Raw genomic sequence first — 23,493 nt, forward strand, 5'->3', positions numbered from 1 at the left:
GGCTGAAGGGCTGAATTTGAACTTGGAGCTGGAGGTCAAGGGCTGAGAGGAGGCCAAATTCCAGTCTCACACCCTACAACACCCCACCTCTCCCCCCTGCGCGCCTCCAAGACCTTTCTGGGCAGCTTTTCCTACTGTTGTACCTTAAACCAAAGAAGCCATCAGAACCTTTCCTTCCTGCGAGTGTAAGGCCTCTGTGGACCCTGGTCCTACTCCCTAAACTTGCACCCTGAAATTAGCTTCTGACCTGGTAGAAAAGCCACACACCTCCCCTTCCCTAATTCTCAGCTTCCTGCTGGTTCACCTTGGGAACTTCCTGGGTGAAATTTGAAACCAGCCCCTTACCCTGGAGGGCACACAGAGAGGGCAGGGAGAGAGAGAAGAAAGAGGCAGACCACTCCGGATTGGTAGGTGGCAGTTTTAACCAGCAAGGGAACTTACGTGTTTGTTTTGGGGCGGGCTCAAGACCAGCCAATCTCTGCACCCACCTCCAGAAGCTTAAAAGTTTACAGGGAAGCCTTAGCCTGGTTCAGCTGTGTACACCGTGCAGATGGTCTTCTCAACAGCATCCCTCTCTTAAGGCTGCATCCTTGGAACACCTCCCACTGTGGGAACTGTGGGCAGAAGGTACATTCCAAGCACGGGGGAGGGGGTGAGGAGCCTCCGATTGCCCGGGTCCCATGCACGGGGCAACCAGCGGTCACGTCCTCGCGATGACCTCCTCTAATAAATCCTCACCCTGGGCAGGATTTTCTGAGGTCCTGACACTTGCCAGTCCTCAAGTATGGGTTGACCAAGACCTGTGAGTCTTGGTCTTTGACCAGAGACAGTGAGTCTTGCAAGTCTTCCCTTCTCCATCCCCTTCCTGACCATCTGGCGGTAGAAGTCCCTAGCTCCACAGGTGCGCTGAGCCCTGACAGCACCACGAACCCCTGCATCCTCTCCCTGTCGTCCTCCTGGATCTCACTGCTGTCTGGTGGGGCTCAGTGTAATTGGGGAGTGGTGCACGTGGGATGAGAGGGGCAGGAGGCTCAACCCATGCCCCAGGCAAGGGGCCCTCTTGTCACAGAGATCAGTGCAGAGAAGGTCAGCCTCATTTAGATTCACAAGCATCAGTGAAGAATGAAGAAACCCCCCATAGGAGTTCACAGGGAACTTTTTGAGCACCATGTCCCAGGCGCCAAGCTAAGAACTTTCCATGCACAATCTCATTTCATCCTCATAATGGCCTTGAGAAGTCCCATGTTCTTCAGATGAAGAAACTGAGTCAGAAGTTTATTTTTTTATTTTTTATTTAAAAAATTCTTATTTTATTGAAGTATAGTTGATTTACAATGTTGTGTTAATTTCTACTGTATAGCAAAGTGATTCAGGTATACATATACACACATTCTTTTTCATATTCTTTTCCATTATGGTTTATCACAGGATATGGAATATAGTTCCCTGTGCTATACAGTAGGACCTTGTTGTTTATCCATTCTCTATATAATCGTTTACACCTGCTAACCCCAAACTCCCAATCCAACCCTCCCTCACCTTCCTCCCCCTTGGCAACCACAAGCCTGTTCTCTATGTCTGTGAGTCTATTTCTGTTTCGTAGATAGGTTCGTTTGTGTCGTATTTTCGATTCCACATATAAGTGATATCATATGGTATTTGTCTTTCTCTTTCTAGAGAGTCAGAAAGTTTAAGTAACTTGCCCGAAGTCCCAGAGTAAGTCAGAGGGCTAGTTTGAACCTTGGTCTGTTTGACCTCAAAATTCTCCTAAATTATTTTTTTTATATTTACTTATTTATTTATTTTGGCTGCATGGGGTCTTAGTTGCGGCATGTGGTATCTTTGTTGCGGCATGCATGCGGGATCTAGTTCCCAGACCAGGGATCGAACCGCGGGCCCCCTGCTTTGGGAGCACGGAGTCTTACCCACTGGACCACCAGACAAGTCCCTCTTCTAATTTTAATATTCTACTTTCTCTAACTATAAAGTAGTGGTAGGCTAGTGGTTTGGGATCCACTGCGATAGTTTGAGAAGTAAGAAAAAGAGGGACCAGCAAGGATAACTCTGCATCATACTCTCCCTTTCATACTTCCTCGTTTATACCCTGTCATCACGTCCTTATATACTGACTGTCAGACCATCAGGTAACAGCTCTTAAATTGTTTTCTTCTAGTGACAACCTGGACCCCAGCTCCAGTCTGGACCAGGACACCAGCGCACTCGGGACAGGGAAATTGTTACCAAGTCCAAGCTCGCCCTGCGAGCTGCACGACAGGCCAGTGAATTGGAGACGAGGTGTTGAGGGAAGGAATACAAAGCCTACTGGCAGACCAAGGAGATGGCAGACTAGTGTCTCCGATAAATCATTTTATCAGGGTTTGGATGCCAGTTTCTTTTATAGCACAGAGAGGGGGAGGAGATGAGGAAGTAAAGTAAAAAGGCCATAAATTGTGCAAGTATCCCTGGAATGGCCAGCCTTGGTGAGGGGATGTGTTAATTTCTTCTTTCTTGCAGCCATCCACAGGTGGGCAGGGTTCCCTGAGGCAGGCCATTATGTCTGATTATAGTAACAAAACGCAAAGCAAAGTTTAAAGTCAAAGAAACAGACCGAACATGGAGTCCGATTTAGCTCTTCCTCTTAAAAAATGAAATGGAGTTTGTGAGGGTGTCTCATCCAGACACTGAAGATGAGGTGTAGGGTACTCAGTGAGGGGTCAAGACCTATTTGGAGTGGTAGTGGGGCTCAGATGCTCCTCCTCTGGGACCCCAGGCTTAGCTGCGCTTTGGGGGCTGGGAGTTTTGAGTGGAATTCCTTGTTGGTGCTTTTATGCTCAGAGCCACCAGAGGGCAGCAGAGGTCGTCATAGATCATTTCCAGGCAGGAGAAACGTTATTCTGAGTTCGTCCCAGCTTTTTCAATCCACTTTGAGAAAAAGTTACATAGCTGGGTCTATACTCCAGATCCCTACTGAATTACGTGTAATAAAGCAAGACCTAACATTATGGCGTTCCTTTTCATATGATGTGGAATGCTTCTGCACTTTTGGTAACATTTATCTTGACATTATCCATTATGTTGTATCAATGTTTCTTGTACCAAAGTCACAGGGCAAATTCCTTGTGGAGCTCAAGATCAGGAGTTTCCCTCTCATGATAAGCTGTTATGAGAATGGGAAATAATTTATTGGACATCTCTTATGTTGCTATCGAGAGATGATGTTTTCGTTTTGGCTACCAGGAAGCCAAGAGCTTGTTTTTTTTTTTTGTTGTTTGTTTGTTTTTAATTGGAGTAGGGCTGCTTTACAATGTTGTATTAGTTTCTACTGTATAGCAAAGTGAATCAGCTATACGTATACATATATCCCCTGTGTTTTGGATTTCCTTCCCATGTAGGTCACCACAGAGCATTGAGTAGAGTTCCCTGTGCTAGGCAGTAGGTTCTCATTAGTTATTTTATTTTATTTTTTTTGCGGTACGCGGGCCTCTCACTGTTGTGGCCTCTCCCGTTGCAGAGCACAGGCTCCGGATGTGCAGGCTCGGCGGCCATGGCTCACGGGCCCAGCTGCTCCGCGGCATGTGGGATCTTCCCGGACCGGGGCATGAACTCGTGTCCACTGCATCAGCAGGCGGACTCTCAACCACTGCGCCACCAGGGAAGCCCTTAGTAGTTATTTTAAAAGTGCTCCTCAGAGGATTCTAGTAGGTGATCTGGTTTGGGGATCTCTGAATTAGAAGTTTGTGAAAATGAAACCGAGCAGGACCCTGTGGGGCTTCTGGGCACAGAAGCCTTTCTGTGTCCCCCCATTTCTTGGTAATAGGCTTCAGCCTCCATGACCTTCCCTGAGTCCCAAAGGGCAGGTTCAAACAGTTGCTAATCAGGGAAGGGAGGGGATGCAGAGATGAGGGAAGAGCAGCCCAGAAACAACAGTGCAGCCTTGGGGCAGGTTCCCAGTTCTGCCTCAAGGGACACACATAACAATACCTTTGAGCTCTTCTGCAGAACTAAAACCCCCAACAAATGGAAGATAAACTACTTGATGAGGCATTCTTCATTCCAGAGAGAAGGTCATAGTTTGATAACCTCGAGAACCAGAAAAGCTCATCAGGAGGCCGCCTGAGACCAGATTAAACAGGCCCTTCACACACCCTGATCCTTATCAGCAACTCACTCCTCACCAAATTCCCCTCCCCACCTTTGCCTGGCAAAACAATAAAGCTATTCTTTTCTACTTCACCCAAAACTCTGTTTCCAAGATTCCCTTTGGCATCAGTTTGAAGAGGCCAAGTTTTCAGCATCAAAAGCCTCTCTCAGCTACAAGGATCTGTGAGCCCAATTCAATAAACTTTTCTTTTTTTTTTTTTTTTGGCCGTGCAGTGCGGCAAGCCAGATTTTAGTTCCCTGACCAGGGATCAAACCCCTGCCCCGCTGCAGTGGAAGCATGGAGTCTTAACCACTGGACTGCCAGGGAAGTCCCATCCTAATTCAGTAATCTGAAATGTTCACCCAGCCTTTACCATTCTCTTGTTTTTCTTCTTCAGCTTTCCCATATGTTCAGAGCTGTTTATATGCTTGGGGTCATGAGTCTTTTTTGTTATTCCTTTTCTCCTCCCCCTCCCCCTTCCTTCATCTCTTCCTTTTCCAGTTTATTATCTTTTGAAAAAACTGAATAATCATTGTTGAGATATCCAAACAATACAGAAAAGTTCAAAGAGGAAGATCTCCTGGCCCACAGATAACCACGGGCACTTCCCCTGATTGCTACCCATTGTTGGGGGTTGGATGCTCATTGATTGGGGGCAGAGGAAATAATTTAATGATGACCGTTTTCATGCCACCTACATGGAAATCCACTGGGGTCAGTGACAAAATACAGAAACAAGCTCAGTTTTGGAAGGTCATGCCAAGGAGACAGCAATACTGATTGCCTTTGTACAGACTGACTCATTACATGGGTAGGTTGGTACCTCGGAGAGGTCACTTGTTTATGTTGGAGGAATCTGGGATGGGAGAGATGAGTGAATTTAGATCAGGGCCGACATACAGGAATTTTTCAGTTAAAATTTTATATATCTAATCAGCATGAAAGACAAAGCTGGGCAAGGAAATTAGTAAGAATGCTGAATTCAAAAACCTTCAAGCAATATAGTCCAATTTATTTACTCAGAATAATTTGGGCATAATTCTTCATGAAGAATATTTCTTTTTCCTTGTTTCTTCCTTCTGTCGTATTAAGATGATTTTCCTTAACTTCTGTCACTGTTAACAAATAAACAAATTTAGTGATTCATACAGCCATTGGAAGAATCCATAGGTCCTTTACACGTTAGCAGAACTTCATAGCTGTTTTTAATACTAATAATCTCTCCTGATCCATACATCTATCTGTAAAAGATTAGTGAGCAAATATAGTGCTAGACCCTGAGGAGAGACAAGTTAATAAAGTGATGTTTCTGCTCTGGAACATGTCTATAGTTTAGCCATTCACTATAGATATTGAACTGTGGTATTTGTCTTCGCCTACTCTCCACACTCCCATAACTTCTCTTTTAACTGTGCAACCATATGGTGTTGGACAGGATCTCCAAGACCTGAGCCCATCATGGTAGTAGTGACATGCTGGGGGAAGAACTCAGAGGGTCTGGATCTGTGTCATTTTTCTAAGTGAGCTTAGCAAGTCATTAACTTCCCTGGGCCTCAATTTTGACAATTTCAAAAGAGTTTCGTTGGACTAAATGACTTGAGACATTGAAATTTGTGCCTATGACTGACTGTCCCCAACCCAAGTATAATGTCTTGTCACCTTGCTCCATTTCTCCTGACCTCTCACTTGATTTTTCTGGAAAAACCATGGTTCCAGGACTTCCCTGGCGGCACTGTGTGCTCCCAATGCAGGGGGCCAGGGTTTGATCCCTGATCAGGGAACTAGATCCCACACGCATGACGCAACTAAGAGTACGTATGCCACAACTAAGGGGCTGGCGAGCTGCAACTAAGGAGCCTGCCTGCTGCAACTAAGACACAGCGCAACCAAATAAATAAATAAATAAATAAATAAATAAATAAATAAAATTAAAAAAAGATGTGTGAGTGGTCCAAAAATGGTGTATGCTGTTAGTAAGGAGACTGCTGAGTATACACCAAGCTTTAACGTGCAGGCTGGTAAATGCCAAAACACAGTTACCCAGCAAGAAGTGCCTTCAAACTTCCTTCCTGATTCAAAAATCTGAGGTCTTGGGACTTCCCTGGTGGTCCAGTGGGTAAGAGTCGGCACTCCCAATGCAGGGGGCCGGGGTTTGATCCCTGGTCAGGGACTTAGATCCCACATGCATGCTGCAACTAAGAGTTCACATGCCACAACTAAGGAGCCAGTGAGCCGCAACTAAGGAGCCCTCCAGCTGCAACTGAGACCCAGCAGAACCAAATAAATAAATAAATTTTAAAAAAACCCCACAAACCATCGTTCCTAGTATTTGGTGTCGTTGGAATTGAAGGAGCGGGTGGCTGAGAGATCTACCTTTCAGGAAGACAAAATTTTTCACAGAAATATTTTTGTTTAAAGTTGTTTCTGTTGCCTCCGCAGCCAGTGAACATGAAGGGCTCGCACATGTATGTCAAGGTGTTGTAGTGGTATCTGGTCAAAGTTAACTTACAGGTGCCAGCCATTGGAGGGTAGTTGCAGACATCTGTGCAGGAGAATGCCAGAGTCAGGTTATCTTTTCTATGGCCAAGTTGGCATTCTTCTCACAGACTCAGCCTACTAATGCTCATCAACCCACAGGAATCTGCCTGATCCTTGAACACTGGGAGATTTCCTTGAGCATAAATTTTGCTGTGTATGTGATATGGGGCAATGATTCTATCTAGTTGGAGCCTGGGTCTGTGACTCAGATACACAGCTGGAGGACTACCTTCTCCAGGTAGCTCTACTACCTTAGAGATGAAAGCAGGAAAGACATGAGGCTTTCTCCATTTATCACAGTACTCCTTCTGGATTTTAAATCTATCTCACTTCCTGATTCTCCACATGCTTTCCCATGTCACCAGAGGTGAACATCTCACCTGCTCCCCCAGGGGCACAGGTCAGAGCCCTGACTTTCACCTCCATAGTGTCTCTGCAAACATACAAGCTAAAAAGGCCTTTGACCCTCTCCATCTACTCCAGAAGGGTAGGCTTAAAATGCCCAGTCTGGCAGAAGATGTTCCTCTCCTCCACCAGAGTCTGTGTCCTCCTCCATCCAGCCTCCCTTTTGGTCTACCCATTCATACTCACCTTGTCTCACTGAGACCATGGAGATCAGTGGTTAGAGCAGGAGCAATGATGACCATATTGGAGACAAAGAAGAAGTTAATATCAGTCTTCTGGAAGTTCAACTACAGCCCTTAACCACAATGAGGAATTTTCTCTGTTTACCCTGAATATTTCATGCATGTCCATCAGAATGTGAATCGAGCAAATTAATTTAAATAAGTAGAATGTGAGTGCCCTAAGTCTGTGAATGATGGCTCCTGCTTCCCTGTATCTGTGGAATATAACACAGTGGTCCTGTACGTATGTGTTAAATAGATTGAAACACACCTAATACACACACACACACACACACACACACACACACACACACACTCTCACTCACACACATGTATCCCACCAATAAAGGAATTTCCTGGACACTCCAGATATCGACCCAATTTTCATAATCTCCACTCCTCTTACACTGAAATCTCTTGGAAAAAACTTAAGTCGATTGTATTTTCTGTCTTCCTCCTTCTCCCGTCCTCAAGCAGAACTCAGTGTAACTCCCAAAATCAGATACTCTAGAGCCATACGGTTTGAGGTAGAAGGAGGACTTGATTCCTGCTTATCAGCAGCAACAGCCTCTGGGCTGCCTAGACCCCCTTCTCCTTCACAGTGTCCTCCTGGATGTCCCCTCCTATTTTGCCTTACTTCCAAGATATCCACTTTCACACAATTGTCTTCTGAGAGCTGGAGGAAAGATGAAACCTGCAAGTGTATGGAGGGCCATGGAAAAGATGAGGCACCGAGAAAAGAATCCATTCAGACTTCATGGTGTTGCCGATAGTAGATTAGGAGAGTCCTGGACTGGGCTGATATTATATATTGGGGGCAGAGCTCCTTCTCTTGAGAGGAGTTGAACCCATCTCTCTGATTCCATCTCCTCGGGGCCCATGCCTGGGCAGGGTTTTGGTGCATCCAGAATTAGCCTAGTGAGCAGGACAGTCAGTGCTTGGGTACCCAGCCATGTAGCTTGCAAGGTCATGGTTTGTCAAAGCTCTGTGGTGAACCTCAGCCTCCCAATTTCACCTCCACATCAAGGGATCATGACGACTCATGGCTCAGGACGTCAGCATCACATCAATATCTCAATAATGAACAGTTGTAAATGAATTATTATCCGTGCTTTAATATATAAATGTAAACATTGGAAAACCAGTTAATGTAGCCTTGAACTTAAACTGGAAGGAAAATAGCAAAATAAATATAAAATAAGATATTGATGAGGATAGTAATTGAAATGAATGAATTAGAAAAAAAGAAACACTAAAACTGCCAAAAAAAATGAAAAGTTTGTACTTTAAAAGCACCATTAAAATGACAAAACTTTGACAATCATGGTTAAGAAAAACAGAGAAGAAATAAACTTCTTCAATAAAAAGAATGTGAAAAGGATAGAACTCAAACATGGAGGAGACGAAAAATTTACTAGGAAATGTTTTGTGTGTGTTTTTATGGTTAAAAGTATAAAAACCTCCATAAAATGAAATTACTCAAACGGACTCAGTACATAGCAAAATGCCTAACTTCATTTGTAAACACGCATGCAGTTAAATGCCGATTTTACTGGTGAGATGAATGATTATACTGGTAAGTTTGATCAAACATTTGTTAATCATTTTCTGTATCTTTTAAACCCCTTACTAGAAAAATATTTAAAAATTACAGAAAAATAAAAAGGTATCTATCCCTCTCAATTTCTTTTTTAAATAAATGTCTATTTTTATTTATTTTATTTAAAAATTTTTAATATTTGAAATCTATAGATGGTTTATTTTATTTTATTTTTTGGCCACGCCAGGCAGCATGCGGGATCTTAGTTCCCAGATCAGGGATTGAACCCGTGCCCCCTGCATTAGGAGTGTGGAGTCTTAACCACTGGACCACCAGGGAAGCTGTTCCCTATCAACTTCTTTATTGACTTGGAGAAAGTAAAGAAAGTCACTTCTCTCAATCCCTCCCTTTAATCTCCAACTTTCCCCCATATGCTTAGAAACCTATTTCTAGGTTTCAGTGTTTTTCGCTCCTCCAAATGCTAGAATTACCATTTTGAGGGTAAATTATGTTTTAGTCGTCTACTACCCATGCCTCCCAAGGTGGGAACAAATCAGTCAGTATATTTTTTACAGGAAATGGAATGCCAATTAATTCATTAAGTGGGTTTCATTAAGAGAGCTTCTATCTTAGTTTAAAAAAACCAAAGACATAATTGAAATCATACTATGCAGATGCATCTGGGACTTTTTTTTTTGTCTGTGTTGGGTCTTCATTGCGGTGCACGGGCTTCTCATTGCGGTGGCTTCTCCTGTTGTGGAGCCCGGGCTCTAAGCCTGTGGGCTTCAGTAGTTGTGGCTCGTGGGTTCTAGAGTACAGGCTTACTAATAGTGGCGCATGTGATTAGTTGCCCTGCGGCACGTGGGATCTTCCCCGGCCAGGGCGTGAACCCGTGTCCCCTGCATTGGCAGGCAGATTCTTAACCACTGCACTGCCAGGGAAGTCCCTGAAGGTTCTTTTTTAGTGGAAGACAATTTTGTCTTACCTTTCCTGTCCTTAATATCCACTTTGTTGCCACACAGCACAGTGGGGGTGTTTTACACACTCCTACGAGATCTCCATGCCAGTTAAGCACATTCTTGTAAGTAACTCTTGATGTTACATCCAACCTTATAATGCACACTGGGCTTAGATATAATAGCCATCTCTCAGTCCACCAAATTTCTTCTGCCCAACTGACCGTACATTGAACTTAATGGATGCTCTGCTGGTATGGAACACAAGGGGATGGACCTCAACACCCAAGGTAGCTACATACTTCTCAAATTCACCAGTCAAATGATGTTTCATGAAAATAGTTTTTCCAGTAACACCATCACCAACCAGTATAAGTTTGAACTGAACTTGGGGTTCTCCTTGGGCAGTCATTGTGATATTTCTTCCAGAAGCATCTCTGTGCCCCATCTTAACATAATATTTTTAAGGTTCATCCATGTTGTAACATGTATCAGTACTTCATTCCTTTTTATTGCTAAATAATATTTCATTGTATGAATACAGCACATTTTGTTTACCCATTCATCAACTGATGGACATCTGGTTTATTTCCATTTTTTGGAAATTATGAATAAAACTTTTTTTTTTTTTTTTTTGGCTGACTGCAGGGCTTGCGGGATCTTAGTTCCCCAACCAGGCATCAAACCCGTGCCCCCTGCAGTGGAAGCGTGGAATCGTAACCACTGGACCTCTAGGGAATTCCCTCCACTTTCTTGATAGTGATTTGATGAAGACCAATGTATCTATTTTTTCTTTTGTCACTTGTACTTTTAGTGTCATTCTAACAAACCATTGCCTAACCCAACGTGACAAATATTTGCCTCTGTGTGTTTTCTTCTTCTAAGAGTTTTATAGTTTTGGCTCTTACATTCAGGCCTTTGATCCATTTTGTGTTAGTTATTGTATATGATGTGAGGTAGAGGTCCAATTTTACTCTTTTGCATGTGTATATCCTATCGTCCCAGCACCACGTGTTGAAAAAACTACTGAGTTCCCCATTGAATTATCTTGGCCCCTTTGTTGGAAATCAATTGATCAAAAATGTAAGAATTTATTTCTGGGTCCTCAATTTTATTCAGTTGACCATATCAGGAGAAAATAGGGTTAATGTATCACAATAGGGTAAGTGAAGCAAACACCGAATTGCATAATACCACTGTATTAAGCAGTAAAGTTTAATAGAAGATAAAAAGCTTGAAATGTAGAAACATGAGGTGAGGCCTAGTCGGGCCTACCCCCCCTCAGCTTTGCTGAAGTACAGTTGATAAATAAAAATTATATTTAAGGTGTGCAACATGATGTTTTGATATACGTATACACTGTGAGGTGATAGAAAATTAACATATCCATCACCTCATATAATTACCATTTGTGTGTGTGTGTGTTGTGAGAATATTTAAGATCTACCTAGTAGAAGCTAAACTCTTGATGTCTATTCCTCACTGTTGGGCCAGGAGTCTGGAGGTGCCTTGCTCCATGGTTCCAACAGTGTCAACATCTTTGTTTAACTTACTAACTAGCCCAGCTCCCAATAAGGAGAAGGAAAACTGAATGGGAGAGGGTCTAGGCTATAACGAATGGAATAAATATCCCCCAGGCTGCTGGAAACCTTGGTGTTTTGCATGGAGTATCTCCGTTATCATGTGCAGTGAAAGTCCTTCATTGCATGTCTCTGGGGGAAGAAAGTGAGATGTTCCATTTCAGTGGAAAGCATACAGCACAAAATTTTAGATGAAAGAGGTGTGAGGCAGAAAACAATGAGGGTCATGAAATTTCCTTTATTTTTTTTTTCCATTGCGTTTTCTGTTCTGTCTAGTAGAAAACTAACAATTGAAAGTTCTTGAGAAATGCTTGAGACACTCATGTACCCAGTAGCATTCCATTAGAGGGAAGGACTTTGTATCGGACCAGGCAATTTCATTGCAGTTATATTTCACTTCCGGCTAAGCCTCTTTTTTCTGTGGTGTCACAGCTTCCTTAACCCACATTTATGGGCTCAATTGGAATTCTCTTTCACCTGGTAAATCAGGAAAAGAAGGATTATATTTTTATCTAAAGTGAATGAGCCTGACTATCAGGGGGGATATGGTTAATGCTTCACCGAAGGGACTCTGAAGCCCTAGAGCATGTATTGTACATCATCTGAGGTGGTAAAGGTTCATGGAAGTTAGAAAGCATGAAAGCCTGAAAGATGGAAAAATTAAAAACTACCCAGGAAGTCCCACCATGAGCTCATATTTCTTCTGTCTAGAATGTTACTTTGGGTTACCCGAAGTGTAAAGAGCCCAGTTAAACAGAGGTTCTGGCCAAAGGTGGGGCAATATGGAATGTACAATATTTGAAGGAGGAATGTTTTTAAAACAAGTTACAGTCTTATAAGATACAGCACAAATATGCTACCTATTTTTCCTTGCTTGTATTATAGAATTAAATGAACTTCCCTCTTTTCCATTTTACTTACTGTTTTATTTAAGATATGTTGGTTGATGTTGAAACTTGCCATTTGATACACTGGTTGCAGAATTTGGTGGCAGGATTCAGGTAGTGCTAAAAGAGAAGGGACTTTACCTGTAAAACCCTAGCTCTGAAGGTAGTTGAGGTAGTGAACGGGACTTCCAATGGTCTCTTTTGGGGTTGTGTTAAATGCTTTTGGCTATTTTAATCATAAGCCTTAAAAAGTTTATGAATGGAAAACAGTGCATATGAGTTAAAGAGTCAAGGGGTAGAATGAAGTGAATATTTTTGGTTTTGTCCACTATCCTCCATCTGGTAATAGCACCCCAATTTTTCTTTGCAGAACTTTCCCTCCACATATTGGACTCTCAATCATGGTGTCCTTTCTTTCCTACAAGTGTGGGCAGGAAGAACTCATGAATGGGAGAGTGGGGAGCTGTGAGTATTTGGGTAAGAGTCAGAGAATCTAGGCTTTTAATGTTCAAGGATTTTGGTTCATATTGGGCAAAATTTTTTTTTTTAATTCTTTGGCCTTGCCACGCAGCACGTGGAATCTTAGTTCCCTGATCAGGGATCGAACCCATGCCCGCTGCATTGGAAGCATGGAGTCTTAACCACTGGACCGCCAGGGAAGTCCTGGGCAAATCTTAATTCTGTTATCTTATTGGTGCCAGGATATTTTCTTTTTGCTAGGGGGATAAATTATTATTTTGTACTTGGACATTATGAGAGAGAAAAGATTAAAACATTTTAGCTTGTAATGCATAGACTATATCAATTCTGTTATATATATTATGACTCCACATCTCCATGTGATTAATAATATATATTCTATGTGGCAACAAATATAAGCAACCTTGATATGGATCTAGGTGGAACATTATTTTTGAAAAGTGTTAAACTTATGTTTTAAAATTTCTGATAACCTTTAAATGTTTTTGCATACTTGAGTTCTAGAGTGTCATTATGATCCAGTCCTGTGTTGATAACGTAATCAATATACAATTAGTTTCTCTGCTATGCTAGGTCATATATTGTTAGAGGAAGCCAAATGAGGCATAATTCCTTTTTTTTTAAGGCTTTCGTAATTAAACTGTATAAAAGACTTGGAATCTGATTTAATAGTCAGTGGGTAGAGGCTAAGTATCTTGTGTGGGCTGGAGTACATTCTCCACAGCATGGAGAAAGATCAGGGCCGAAGGCTGGAGTAAAAGGTATCTGAAGGTTCTGGTTCCATGGTTCCAGCAAGGTCAACATCTTTGCTTCTCCTGATCACCAACTCCATTGTCATTATTAGGACAAGCTAAATAGTGGCAGGGCTGGGTGGGAGAGGCCCTAGGCTATGATGAAGGAATAAATATATTCCAGAGTGCTGAATGCATTGTATTTTTCCCCTATGTGTTCAGAAGAAGAGCTACCTGATGGCACCATTATTTAAATATTGGGTTCCCAAAGTTCCTGTATGGTCATGTGCAAGCATGGGAGTGAATGTTCAGAACTGCAGGTCCTCAGGGAGAGAAGATGAAATGTTCCATTTCAGTGTGTGAGGTCTAAGACACTGGGTGAAAACGTTATGGGGTGGAAAACAGTGAGGGTCATTAACTCCCTGCTTTGTCTGGATAAAACTTTTAAAAGAAGGATGCTTGAGAAAAGCTTGGAGTACCTAGTAAACCCATTAGAAGTCTATTTAAATAAGGAAGGAGTCTACATTAAACCAGTTATGACATGGCCCAAAGGCACAAGTAAATTTTATGAGAAAGCAAATTACACTCTCAGCCCATGAAATATACTCTTCTTGTTGTGTTGTGTTGTGTTGTCAAGGTATTTGAAATCCACACTTACGGTTTCTTCAGGAATTCTCAAAGACCAGATGACTAATGGTGATAAAAGGGTCTGATTTGCACAGTCCTTCAGTGTATGTGTGTTAGGACTGATTGAAAACAACTGCTTCAACATTTATAGCTCCATTACCCTGAAGGACAGCGAGGAATGAAAATTTTCCAAGTGGCAAGAGCTTGAGGAAATATCTGTCCTTGTCCACTTTACCTGGAAGCAAAGACAACCTAATTCATGGATTTATGGGAAGTTGTAATGGTCTGCTTGTATTATGAGGATAGTGGAATCAGTAAGATTAAAAATTGGTGAGAACAGGGACTTCCCTGGTGGTGCAGTGGTTAAGAATCTGCCTGCCAATGCAGGAGACACGGGTTCAAGCCCTAGTCCAGGAAGATCCCACATGTTCCGGAGTGACTAAGCCCGTGTACCACAACTACTGAGCCTGTGCTCTAGACCCTGCAAGCCACAACTACTGAGTCCACGTGCCACAGCTACTGAAGCCCGTGTGATCTAGGTCCTGTGCTCCGTAACAGGAGAAGCCACCACAGTGAGAAGCACCGCAACGAAGAGTAGCCACCGCTTGCCTGCAATGAGAGAAAGCCTGCGTGCAGCAACAAAGACCCAATGCAGCCAAAAAATAAATTAATTAGTTAATTAAAAAAAATTTGGCCAGAGAGGAAAAAAATGTATATTTATCTACAAGAGATACGTATCTTGTTCATCTTGCAGTTATTTTACTTCTTGGATATTTATATTCATATCTTTCACCAAATTTGGGAAGTTTTCAGTCATATTTTGTCAAATATTCTTTCCTCCTTTTCTGTCTCACTTCTCCTTCTGGGACTCCCACAATGAGTATGTTGATATATTTTGATGATGTCCTACAGGTGTTTTTTCTTTCTGTTCTTGAGACTTGATAATTTCCATTGTCTTATGTTCAGGTTCACTGCTTTTTTCTTTTGCCTGCTTAAATCTGCCTTTGAATCCCTCTAATGAATTTTTCATTTCAGTTATTGTACTTTTCAGCTCCATAATTTCTTTTCTGTTTGTTTTTAGTTAAAAAAAATCTTTATTGATATTTCCATTTTATTCATACATTTTCTTTACTTTCTTCATGTTAGTTCTTTGAGCATCTTTAAGACAGTTGTTTTAAAATCTTTATCTAGTAGATCTTCTATCAGATCCTCTTCAGGGACAGTTTTGGTTGATTTATTTTTTAAAATTTGAATGGTCCATACTTTCATATTTCTTTGTATGCCTTGTGCTTTTTTGTTTTTGGTGAAAATTGGGCATTTGAATCTAATAATGTGGTAACTCTGGAAATCAGATTCTCCCCCTTCTCCAGGGAGTGGTTTTATTTTGTTACTGTTTTTGTACTTTTTCTTTTTCTTTTTTTTTTTTTGATTGCCTTAGGTTGTCCCTGTGATCAGCCTGAAATGTAAACTTAAGATATTCTCACATCTTTTCTGAGCCCTTTCCTGGACATGCATGCTCACTTTCTAATTTTTCCTATATATGTAGTTATTTTTTAAATGTCCTAATCTTTTTTTTTTTTTTTTTTTTGCAGTACGCGGGCCTCTCACTGTTGTGGCCTCTCCTTTGAACTTAAGACAGTAATACTCCATGTCTATATAATAATAATGATAATAATAATGATAAGTAGGGATTTAAAGAGAGGGATCTGGAGTCATACTTGGTGGGTCCAAATTCTGGTTCTACCACTTAGTAGTCAAGTTACTTAAATTCCATGTGCTTCAGTTTCCTCATCTGCAAAATGGGGATATTAATAGAATATACCTCATTGAACAATTATGGGGATTAAATGAGATAATCCATTTAAAGCGTTCAGAAGAGTGCTCGGCTTATGGTAGACACTTAACTACTATATATATAACTATAATGTTAGTTAATATTACTGCGCATCCGTGACAATGATTATAGCTTTACACACTTTGTCTTATTTCTTCCTCACCACTCTGTAAGGCTAAAGTGATTTTACAACTGAAGAAAACAAAGTTCAGAGAGGGTAACTGGTAAATCAAGAGTTAGAATTTAAAAACCCAATGGTCTGACTGCTAGGGTGCACAATATTTATCACTGCACAATAGCACCCCCCAGAGGAACTCCCAAACACTGTCTCCTCAAGCAGCCCAAAATGACCCCACTGGCTTAGACCCGTGGCTTTCAATGGACGATTTTGCCTTCCAGGGGGACACTTACAGCGTCTGGAGACCTTTTTGGTTGTTACAAGTGGGGAGTGTTACTGGCATCTAGGGGGTAGAGGCCAGGGATTCTGCTAAATGTCCTACAATTCACAGGACAGCCTCCACCACCCATCAAATAATTATCCGGCCCAAATGCCTCTAGTGCCTAGGTTGAGAAATCCTGCCTTAGGGGATGGGACTAGGTAGAGAGTGAGGGGTGGTCAGAAGGGAGGATGGTGCAGGCAGTGCTGGGAAATAAATGAAAGTCCCTGAGGAAAAGGACTCCTGGGGCTGAGCAAAGTGAAAGCAAAGTTCCCTGACTCCCCGGAATTGCCTTGGGTCTGGAGAAGGGTGGGCACTATGACTTGTAAGACTCATGGTTATAAGTCTCTTCCCTAGAGAGATGCCCCAGAATCCAAGATAACTGTGAATTCAAAGAAAGGGATGAATGTTCGAAGGACAAAATATGTCCAAGGCATGAGAAGTGTTGCTTCTTCAGCTGCGGAAGAAAATGCTTCAACCTCCAACAAGGTAAGGTTGAGAGTCTCAGAGTAACCAACCCCTCTACCCATACCTCAACTTCTGCCCCTCTGTGCTGGCATTGTCCCTGGTTCACTAAGGGCTGGTCTCTGAGCAAGACTGCTGGACTTGGGAGACTTGAAATTCAGATTGATCACTGCCCCTAATATGATGTATGACAGTAGGGAGTATCTTCATCTTGTTTGGGCCTCAGTTTCCTTGAACAAAAGATAGGTGTAGGGGTGGGATTGAACCAGATAGCCTCTTGGCTCCTTTTCACTCTTCTTCTTATTTTTTTTCTTTTTCTTTTTTTTTTTTTCACTCCTATGATTTTCTTAGTCCCCAAGGGGCCATTGCTGGCCCACCATATATCAACATTGTTGCTGCAAGTGATAATTAAGATATTTGTATTTCTGACAAATGCAAATAATAGCTTTTTGCTCCAGATTGACTGCCTCTCTGCCTATACAAATCGAACTTAGCACTAGGAAAGCTTCCCTGACCACTCCAGACTAGAGGGTTCGTCCTTTGCTGATGTAATCTTAACTCCATGCCCAACTCCCTGGGCTTCAAAAAGACTATCAAAGATTCTTTTTTTTTAAAAAAAAAATTGTAGTTATTTACAATGTTTCAGGTGTACGACAAATATATATATATATATATATATATAATCTTTTTCAGTTTCTTTTCTATTATAGGTCATTACAAGATACTGAATATAGTTATATATGTGCTATGCGGTAAGTCCTTGTTGTTTATCTATTTTATATATAGTAAGGTGTATCTGTGAATCCCAAACTCCTCATTTATCCCTCCCCCTCCTTTCCCTTTTGGTGACCGTAAGTTTGTATTCTATGTCTGTGAATCTATTAAGACTATCAAAGATTTTTTATGCATCAGTTAAATATTTGTCGATTGTCTCGGAGACCCATAATAGGATTTGACGAGTGTGGTCAGGGAGGTTGAGGAAATCTTCCTTGAGAAAGCAGACCTGGAGTTGAGTTCAGAAGGATGTAGCAAATTTAGGGAAAAAATGGGTGGAGGGCTTTCCAGGCACAGGGAATGTACATGTACAAAGACTCGATGGTAGGGCCTAGGTACTCCAGAGAGCAAGAGCAAGTATGAGCATGGTGCAAGGAAAAATGGTTCTTGGTAGGTAGGGTGTGATGGGTGAGGGTCTCGCCTTGATCTTAAGATCAATGGACATTCATTGAGTCAGGTGGGGACATGGTGTGGCTTTTACTATGCCTACAGAGCAGGAATGGAGTGGCTTAAAGGATTTCAGGATGAAAGAAAATGGTAGCTTGGACTAGATAGGTAGCTGAGGGGATGGAGAAGGGTAGGATATGTTTGAGAGGCATTTAGGAGGTGAAGTAAACAGGACTTGACAATGGAGCAGAGTGGACAGGCAGGAGGATAGTAAATTGTTCACTTGCCCATCATTGAGGACTTCTGAAACCAGACTTCCTGAGTTCAAATCTTAGCTCCAGTTTGTACCAGCCTATTTATCTTGGGCAAATTAACAACTTTCCCTTGCGGTGCCTCATATAACAAAAAGACTAATGTTAAAGGTTATTTGAAAGGTCAAATATGTTGATGCACGTGAAGTGCTCAGAGCAACGCCTGGCATGTAATAGCCACATGATACATATTAGCTCACATTATTCATCGTCCATGACTGGGAGCTCCTACATAACAGAGGCCGTGCCTTTTCTGTGTCTCTTTAAGCATCTAGCACATAGTAGGTGCTCAATGAATAACTTATTCAGTTCAGTCAGGATGTATTTTGTTTTATCCTCAACATTTGCAAAATCCTATACTGTGTCCGACCACTTGCTGGGAATGGGGTTCCAAGATGAAATCAGACACAATCCCTGCTCACTAGAAGCTCACAACATCACAGATGAGACCAAAGATGTAAACAAATGACAAACATGCACACAAGACTCAGAAGCACGGTAGAAAAATGCAGGATCGATTTAGGCACTTGTGAGGGTGTGGTGTGTAGAATGGAGTCCGAGACACCACAGTGGAGTTGATGTCTGGGAAAGGTTTTGAAGGGAGAATAAGAGTGTCATTAATGAACAACAGAGGGGTGGCAGAGGGAATGTGGAGAGAATGGTGTGGAGGTGTGGGGTGGCATGGTGGGCTGAAGATTGTGGGAGCTTCTAGCTCAAAAGGGGACTGTAGGGGAGGAAGCCAGAGCCCCAAATAGGAGCCCGATCATGAAGGGTCTGTGGGTCATGGAAGGCTTGCTCATGAAATCAAGATCTTAGCTCTGTAATAACATGATCAGCTTTGTCTCAGATCTACCAGGTCCTTCTCTCTGGTGGGCGGTATGAAGGATTGATTGGAGCAGCCAAGGATTGAGGCAGGAAGATCAGTTTGAAGCTAACTCAACAGCTCAGGCATGAGCCACTGAGACTTAAGTTAAAGAGACGGGCAGACAGGTGAGCTATGGGAAGGTAAAAATCAGTGGGACTTAACTATTTAGCTGTGGGGATTGACCCTTGGGGAACTTATATAGTTTAGTTAGCACCTGTATTAGTTTGCTAGGGCTGCTGTAACAAAGCACCACAAACTGGGTGGCTTTAACAACAGAAATATATTGTTTCACAGTTCTGCAGGCTAGAAGTCCAAGGTCAAGTGTTGGTAAGGTTGGTTCTTTGTCAGGTGGTGAGGGAGAATCTGTTCATGCCTCTCCCCTAACTTCTGGTACTTTACTGGCCATCTTGGGCGTTCCCTGCCTTGGAGATCTCTCTCTCTCTGTTTTTTTTTTTTTAAGTTATTTTATTTTTAACTTGCGTTGGGTCTTCGTTACTGTGCACAGGCTTTCTCTAGGTGCAGCGAGCTGGGGCACTCTTCTTTGCTGTGCGTGGGCTTCTCATTTCCGTGGCTTCTCTTGTTGCAGAGCACGGACTCTAGGCTCGCGGGCTTCAGTAGTTGTGGTGCACGGGCTTAGCTGCTCTGCGGCATGTGGGATCTTCCTGGACCAGGGCTCGAATCCGTGTCCCCTGCATTGGCAGGCAGATTCTTAATCACTTCACCACCAGGGAAGCCCTGGAGATCTCTTATCTTCATGTTCACATGGTGTCCTCCCTGGGTTTGGGTGTCTGTGTCTGAATTTACCCTTTTTATTTGTTGGTTATATTTAAAATTTTTTACTGGAGTATAGTTGATTTACAATGTTGTGTTAATTTCTTGTGTACAGTAAAGTGAAAGAGTTTTACATATATATATATATATATATATATATATATATATATATATATATATATATCCACTATTTTTTAGCTTCTTTTTCCATATAGGTCATTACAGAATAGTGAGTAGAGTTCCCTGTGCTATACAGTAGGTCCTTATTAGTTATCTATTTGACTTTACCCTTTTTAAAGGACACCAGTCATATTGGATTAGGGGCCCACCCCATTCCAGTATGACCTCATCTTAACTAATTACATCTGCCACAATTCTATTTCCAAATAGGGTCCCATTCTGAGGCACTGAGGGTTAGAACTTCAACATATGAACTTGACGGGGAGGGGGACTCAACCCATAACAGGACAGAAGCTAACTGCAGGAAAAAAAGGGGCTTGACCATCTGAAAAACTACTCCCTGCCTTCCCTGCATGGACTTGCCCTTGACTCTGATCCCATATTCTCTTTCCTTGGCATGGTTTGGAGGGCAGAGTAAGTGGCTTATAATTTGGCATTTTCAAGGCACTCCGTATCTTTTATCCATTCAGGATGTATTTATTGAGCAGCTACTCTCTGCCAGGCACTGTGCTAGGAGCTGCACATTCAGATACAATCAAGGAACTCACAACTTAGAGGGCCACAAGGGTGGTCTTACTTGCACCTCAGGACAGCCCTGTGCAATAAGCAGGGTGGGATTTTGCATTCCCATTTTACAGAAGGGGAAGTCAAGGACAAGACAGGTAACGTGGGAGGTTGATGTGCACACACCGAATTAGGAACAGAGCCATGAAACCGGAGGCTCCTCACTCTCAGGGGAGACACTGAGTCCAGTGACCAGAAGGGAAGGGGGAGACTGATGTTCCCTGGGGATGCAGACACTCAAACAGCTCCACTTTGGGGTTGCCCTGCAAATGTGCAAATACATCAGTGGAGCTGGGCTCCTGAGATGTGAAAAGGTGAAAGGAACCTGTTCAGTTTCATCTGGATGATAAAGGTTGCTTTTTTTTTTTTTTTTTTTTTGGCATGGGCACTCTAAATTCTCAACTCTGGGGTCTCCCTGCAGACATATGCGGTATGCCCAAAGAACCTGGCCCCTGCCTGGCTTTTTTCCATCGTTGGTGGTATGATAAGACAAATAATACCTGCTCCAGCTTCATCTATGGCGGCTGCAAAGGAAACAATAACAACTTCCAATCCCAAGCCATATGCCAGAGCACCTGCCCCCCAAAAAGGTGAGTCCCAGGGGCTCCAGTCTCCCATCCTCTCCAGGGCCACGCTGGGGGGTCTGGGTGTTGCTTGGTCCATTCTTGGATGGTTACATCCTTGACAGACGAGGTACTGACAGGACCAGCTCCGATCAGGAGGTAAGAATGCACCTTGCAGAGGGTTGGACAGCGGCTTTCCAGGAACCGAGGTTGGGAAGGGACGTGGTTGTGAATAAAAGCTGGCATGTATGAGAGGTGGGGGAGGATGCAGATGTGGTGAAATCCCAGAGGCCAGCTTCAGAGAGGTCACAGGACATCCAGCCTAATGCCAGACAGGTTCACCAAGCACCCCTTCCAGGCCATCAGTTTCCTCTCACAATACTCTTTGCCAGCAGCTCACTCCCATCCACATCCCATTTTTCCTTTAAGGAGATTTGGAGCTTCCCAGAGCAAACCCACTTCCTCTTAATCTCCTGTGAAAAGATGTACAAACATAACTTCAAGATTAGTTCTGAAGATGAGCTGAGTCCAAGACGCTCAGCTGGTCCTGTCCTTCATTCTCAACAGGCTCTAATTTCTGAATGCGTAAGGATACCTTGGAGCCACCACCAGGATTTGGCTCAGGACCCAAGGCTCTCCCTGTGTGCCTGATAAACGCTCCAGGCTGGCTTCCACCCCTCCACTCCCAGTGTTCCAGGGCCTTAGCTCTTCCCCAGACTGAACCCTGGGATCTCTCTCCCCTTTCTCCATCTCAACTTCTTTTTAGACATAATATCCTTCTGTTTTGATCCCATCTCTATGCTTCCTTCCTTTATGTCCAACTTCTAGAACCCCTTGTTTATACCTGTGCAGCTCCCATTTTCCCCAATAAAACACTCTGTTTAGTCCTGTGCCTCTGAGACTGAATAATTCACATCTGTTGGCACATCACACTTCGCAGAGAGTAACGGGTCATTGAGGTTTCTGGTGACACCATTAAAGGGAGTGAAGACAATCAGAACCTGGAGAGTTGAGAGTTCCATGGATGTTGTTATCCTCCTCTGTTTCTTCAAAACAGCGTAAGACCCTTTTAAGACAAGGGCCCATGGGTGTTGCTTTAGTCTGGATCCCCTAGAAAACAATCCTAGGAGAAGGGCATGGGTGGAAGTATAATAGTTGATTTGGGAGATTTCTTAAGAAACACAAGTTGAGGAGTGGGATAAGTGATACTAGAGGAGAGGAGTTGATTATGAGTTGGTTACCACAGTGGGAAACTGCAGCTTAATCCCACTGGGCACCTTCTAAAGAACCATGTAAAACACGTCTCCAAATTTTCTTCATCCATCTCCACTGATGGGGAAGCTGAGGTGTTTAGCCATTGATTCCCATCCCCTACTGGTTATGTGGGGTTGTTAAATCCCTTGCTCTTCCAGACTGTTCTGCACTCAAGCTGAGCAAGCTTCCCAGGGAGCCAGAGAAAACTCAGAGCAGAGAAGTAGAGACTCCGACACTTGAAGTGGGAAGCTATCAGTGTACGCTGGATATTATTCAGCCATAAAAAGGAATGAAGCACTAATACATGCTACACTGTGGATGAACCTAAAACACATTCTGCTAAGTGAAAGAAGCCACACATGAAAGGTCATATACTATAAGATGAGACCAACGCAGACAAATAAATTAAATAAATAAATAAATAAATAAATGAATAAATTTATTAAAAAACAGAAAGAAAATAAAGGTAAAATGATGACTTTCCCATATAAATGGGAGAACAAAGAATTTGATGCTACCAGACCTGATCCTTAAGGCTGAAAGGAGGTGATACTACATGGGAATTTGGATTTGCAGAAAAGAATGAAGAATATCAGAATTGATAAGTATGCAGGTAAATATAAAAGTGCGGGGGGCTATCCCTGGTGGCGCAGTGGTTGAGAATCCGCCTGCCAATGCAGGGGACACGGGTTCGAGCCCTGGTCCGGGAAGATCCCACATGCCACGGAGCAACTAAGCCCGTGCGCCACAACTACAGAGCCTGTGCTCTAGAGCCCGTACTCCAGAGCCCGTGCTCCACAACGAGAGAAGCCACCACAATGAGAAGCCTGCGCACTGCAACGAAGAGTAGACCCCACTCGCCGCAACTAGAGAAAGCCCGCGCGCAATAATGAAGACCCAACATAGCCAAAAGTAAATTTTAAAAAAGTGTGTATGTGCTCTTCTCTTAATTTCTTTATAAAGGATAAGATTGTTTAAGGCG

General features: G+C 42.8%; 1 protein-coding gene across 1 annotated transcript; it reads left to right on the forward strand.

The window, feature by feature from the left end:
• Positions 1–8,865: 8,865 nt before the first annotated feature.
• LOC308628287 (eppin-like) lies at positions 8,866–22,751 on the forward strand (the record flags this gene model as incomplete). The annotated part of the gene is made up of 4 exons (XM_081255120.1): positions 8,866–8,881; positions 16,735–16,938; positions 21,116–21,284; positions 22,670–22,751. 4 exons carry the CDS (start codon positions 8,866–8,868, stop codon positions 22,749–22,751), a joined length of 471 nt encoding a protein of 156 aa, XP_081111246.1.
• Positions 22,752–23,493: the final 742 nt, after the last annotated feature.

Source organism: Mesoplodon bidens, assembly GCF_964165515.1.
Source record: "Mesoplodon bidens genome assembly, chromosome: 15".
NCBI lineage: Eukaryota > Metazoa > Chordata > Mammalia > Artiodactyla > Ziphiidae > Mesoplodon > Mesoplodon bidens.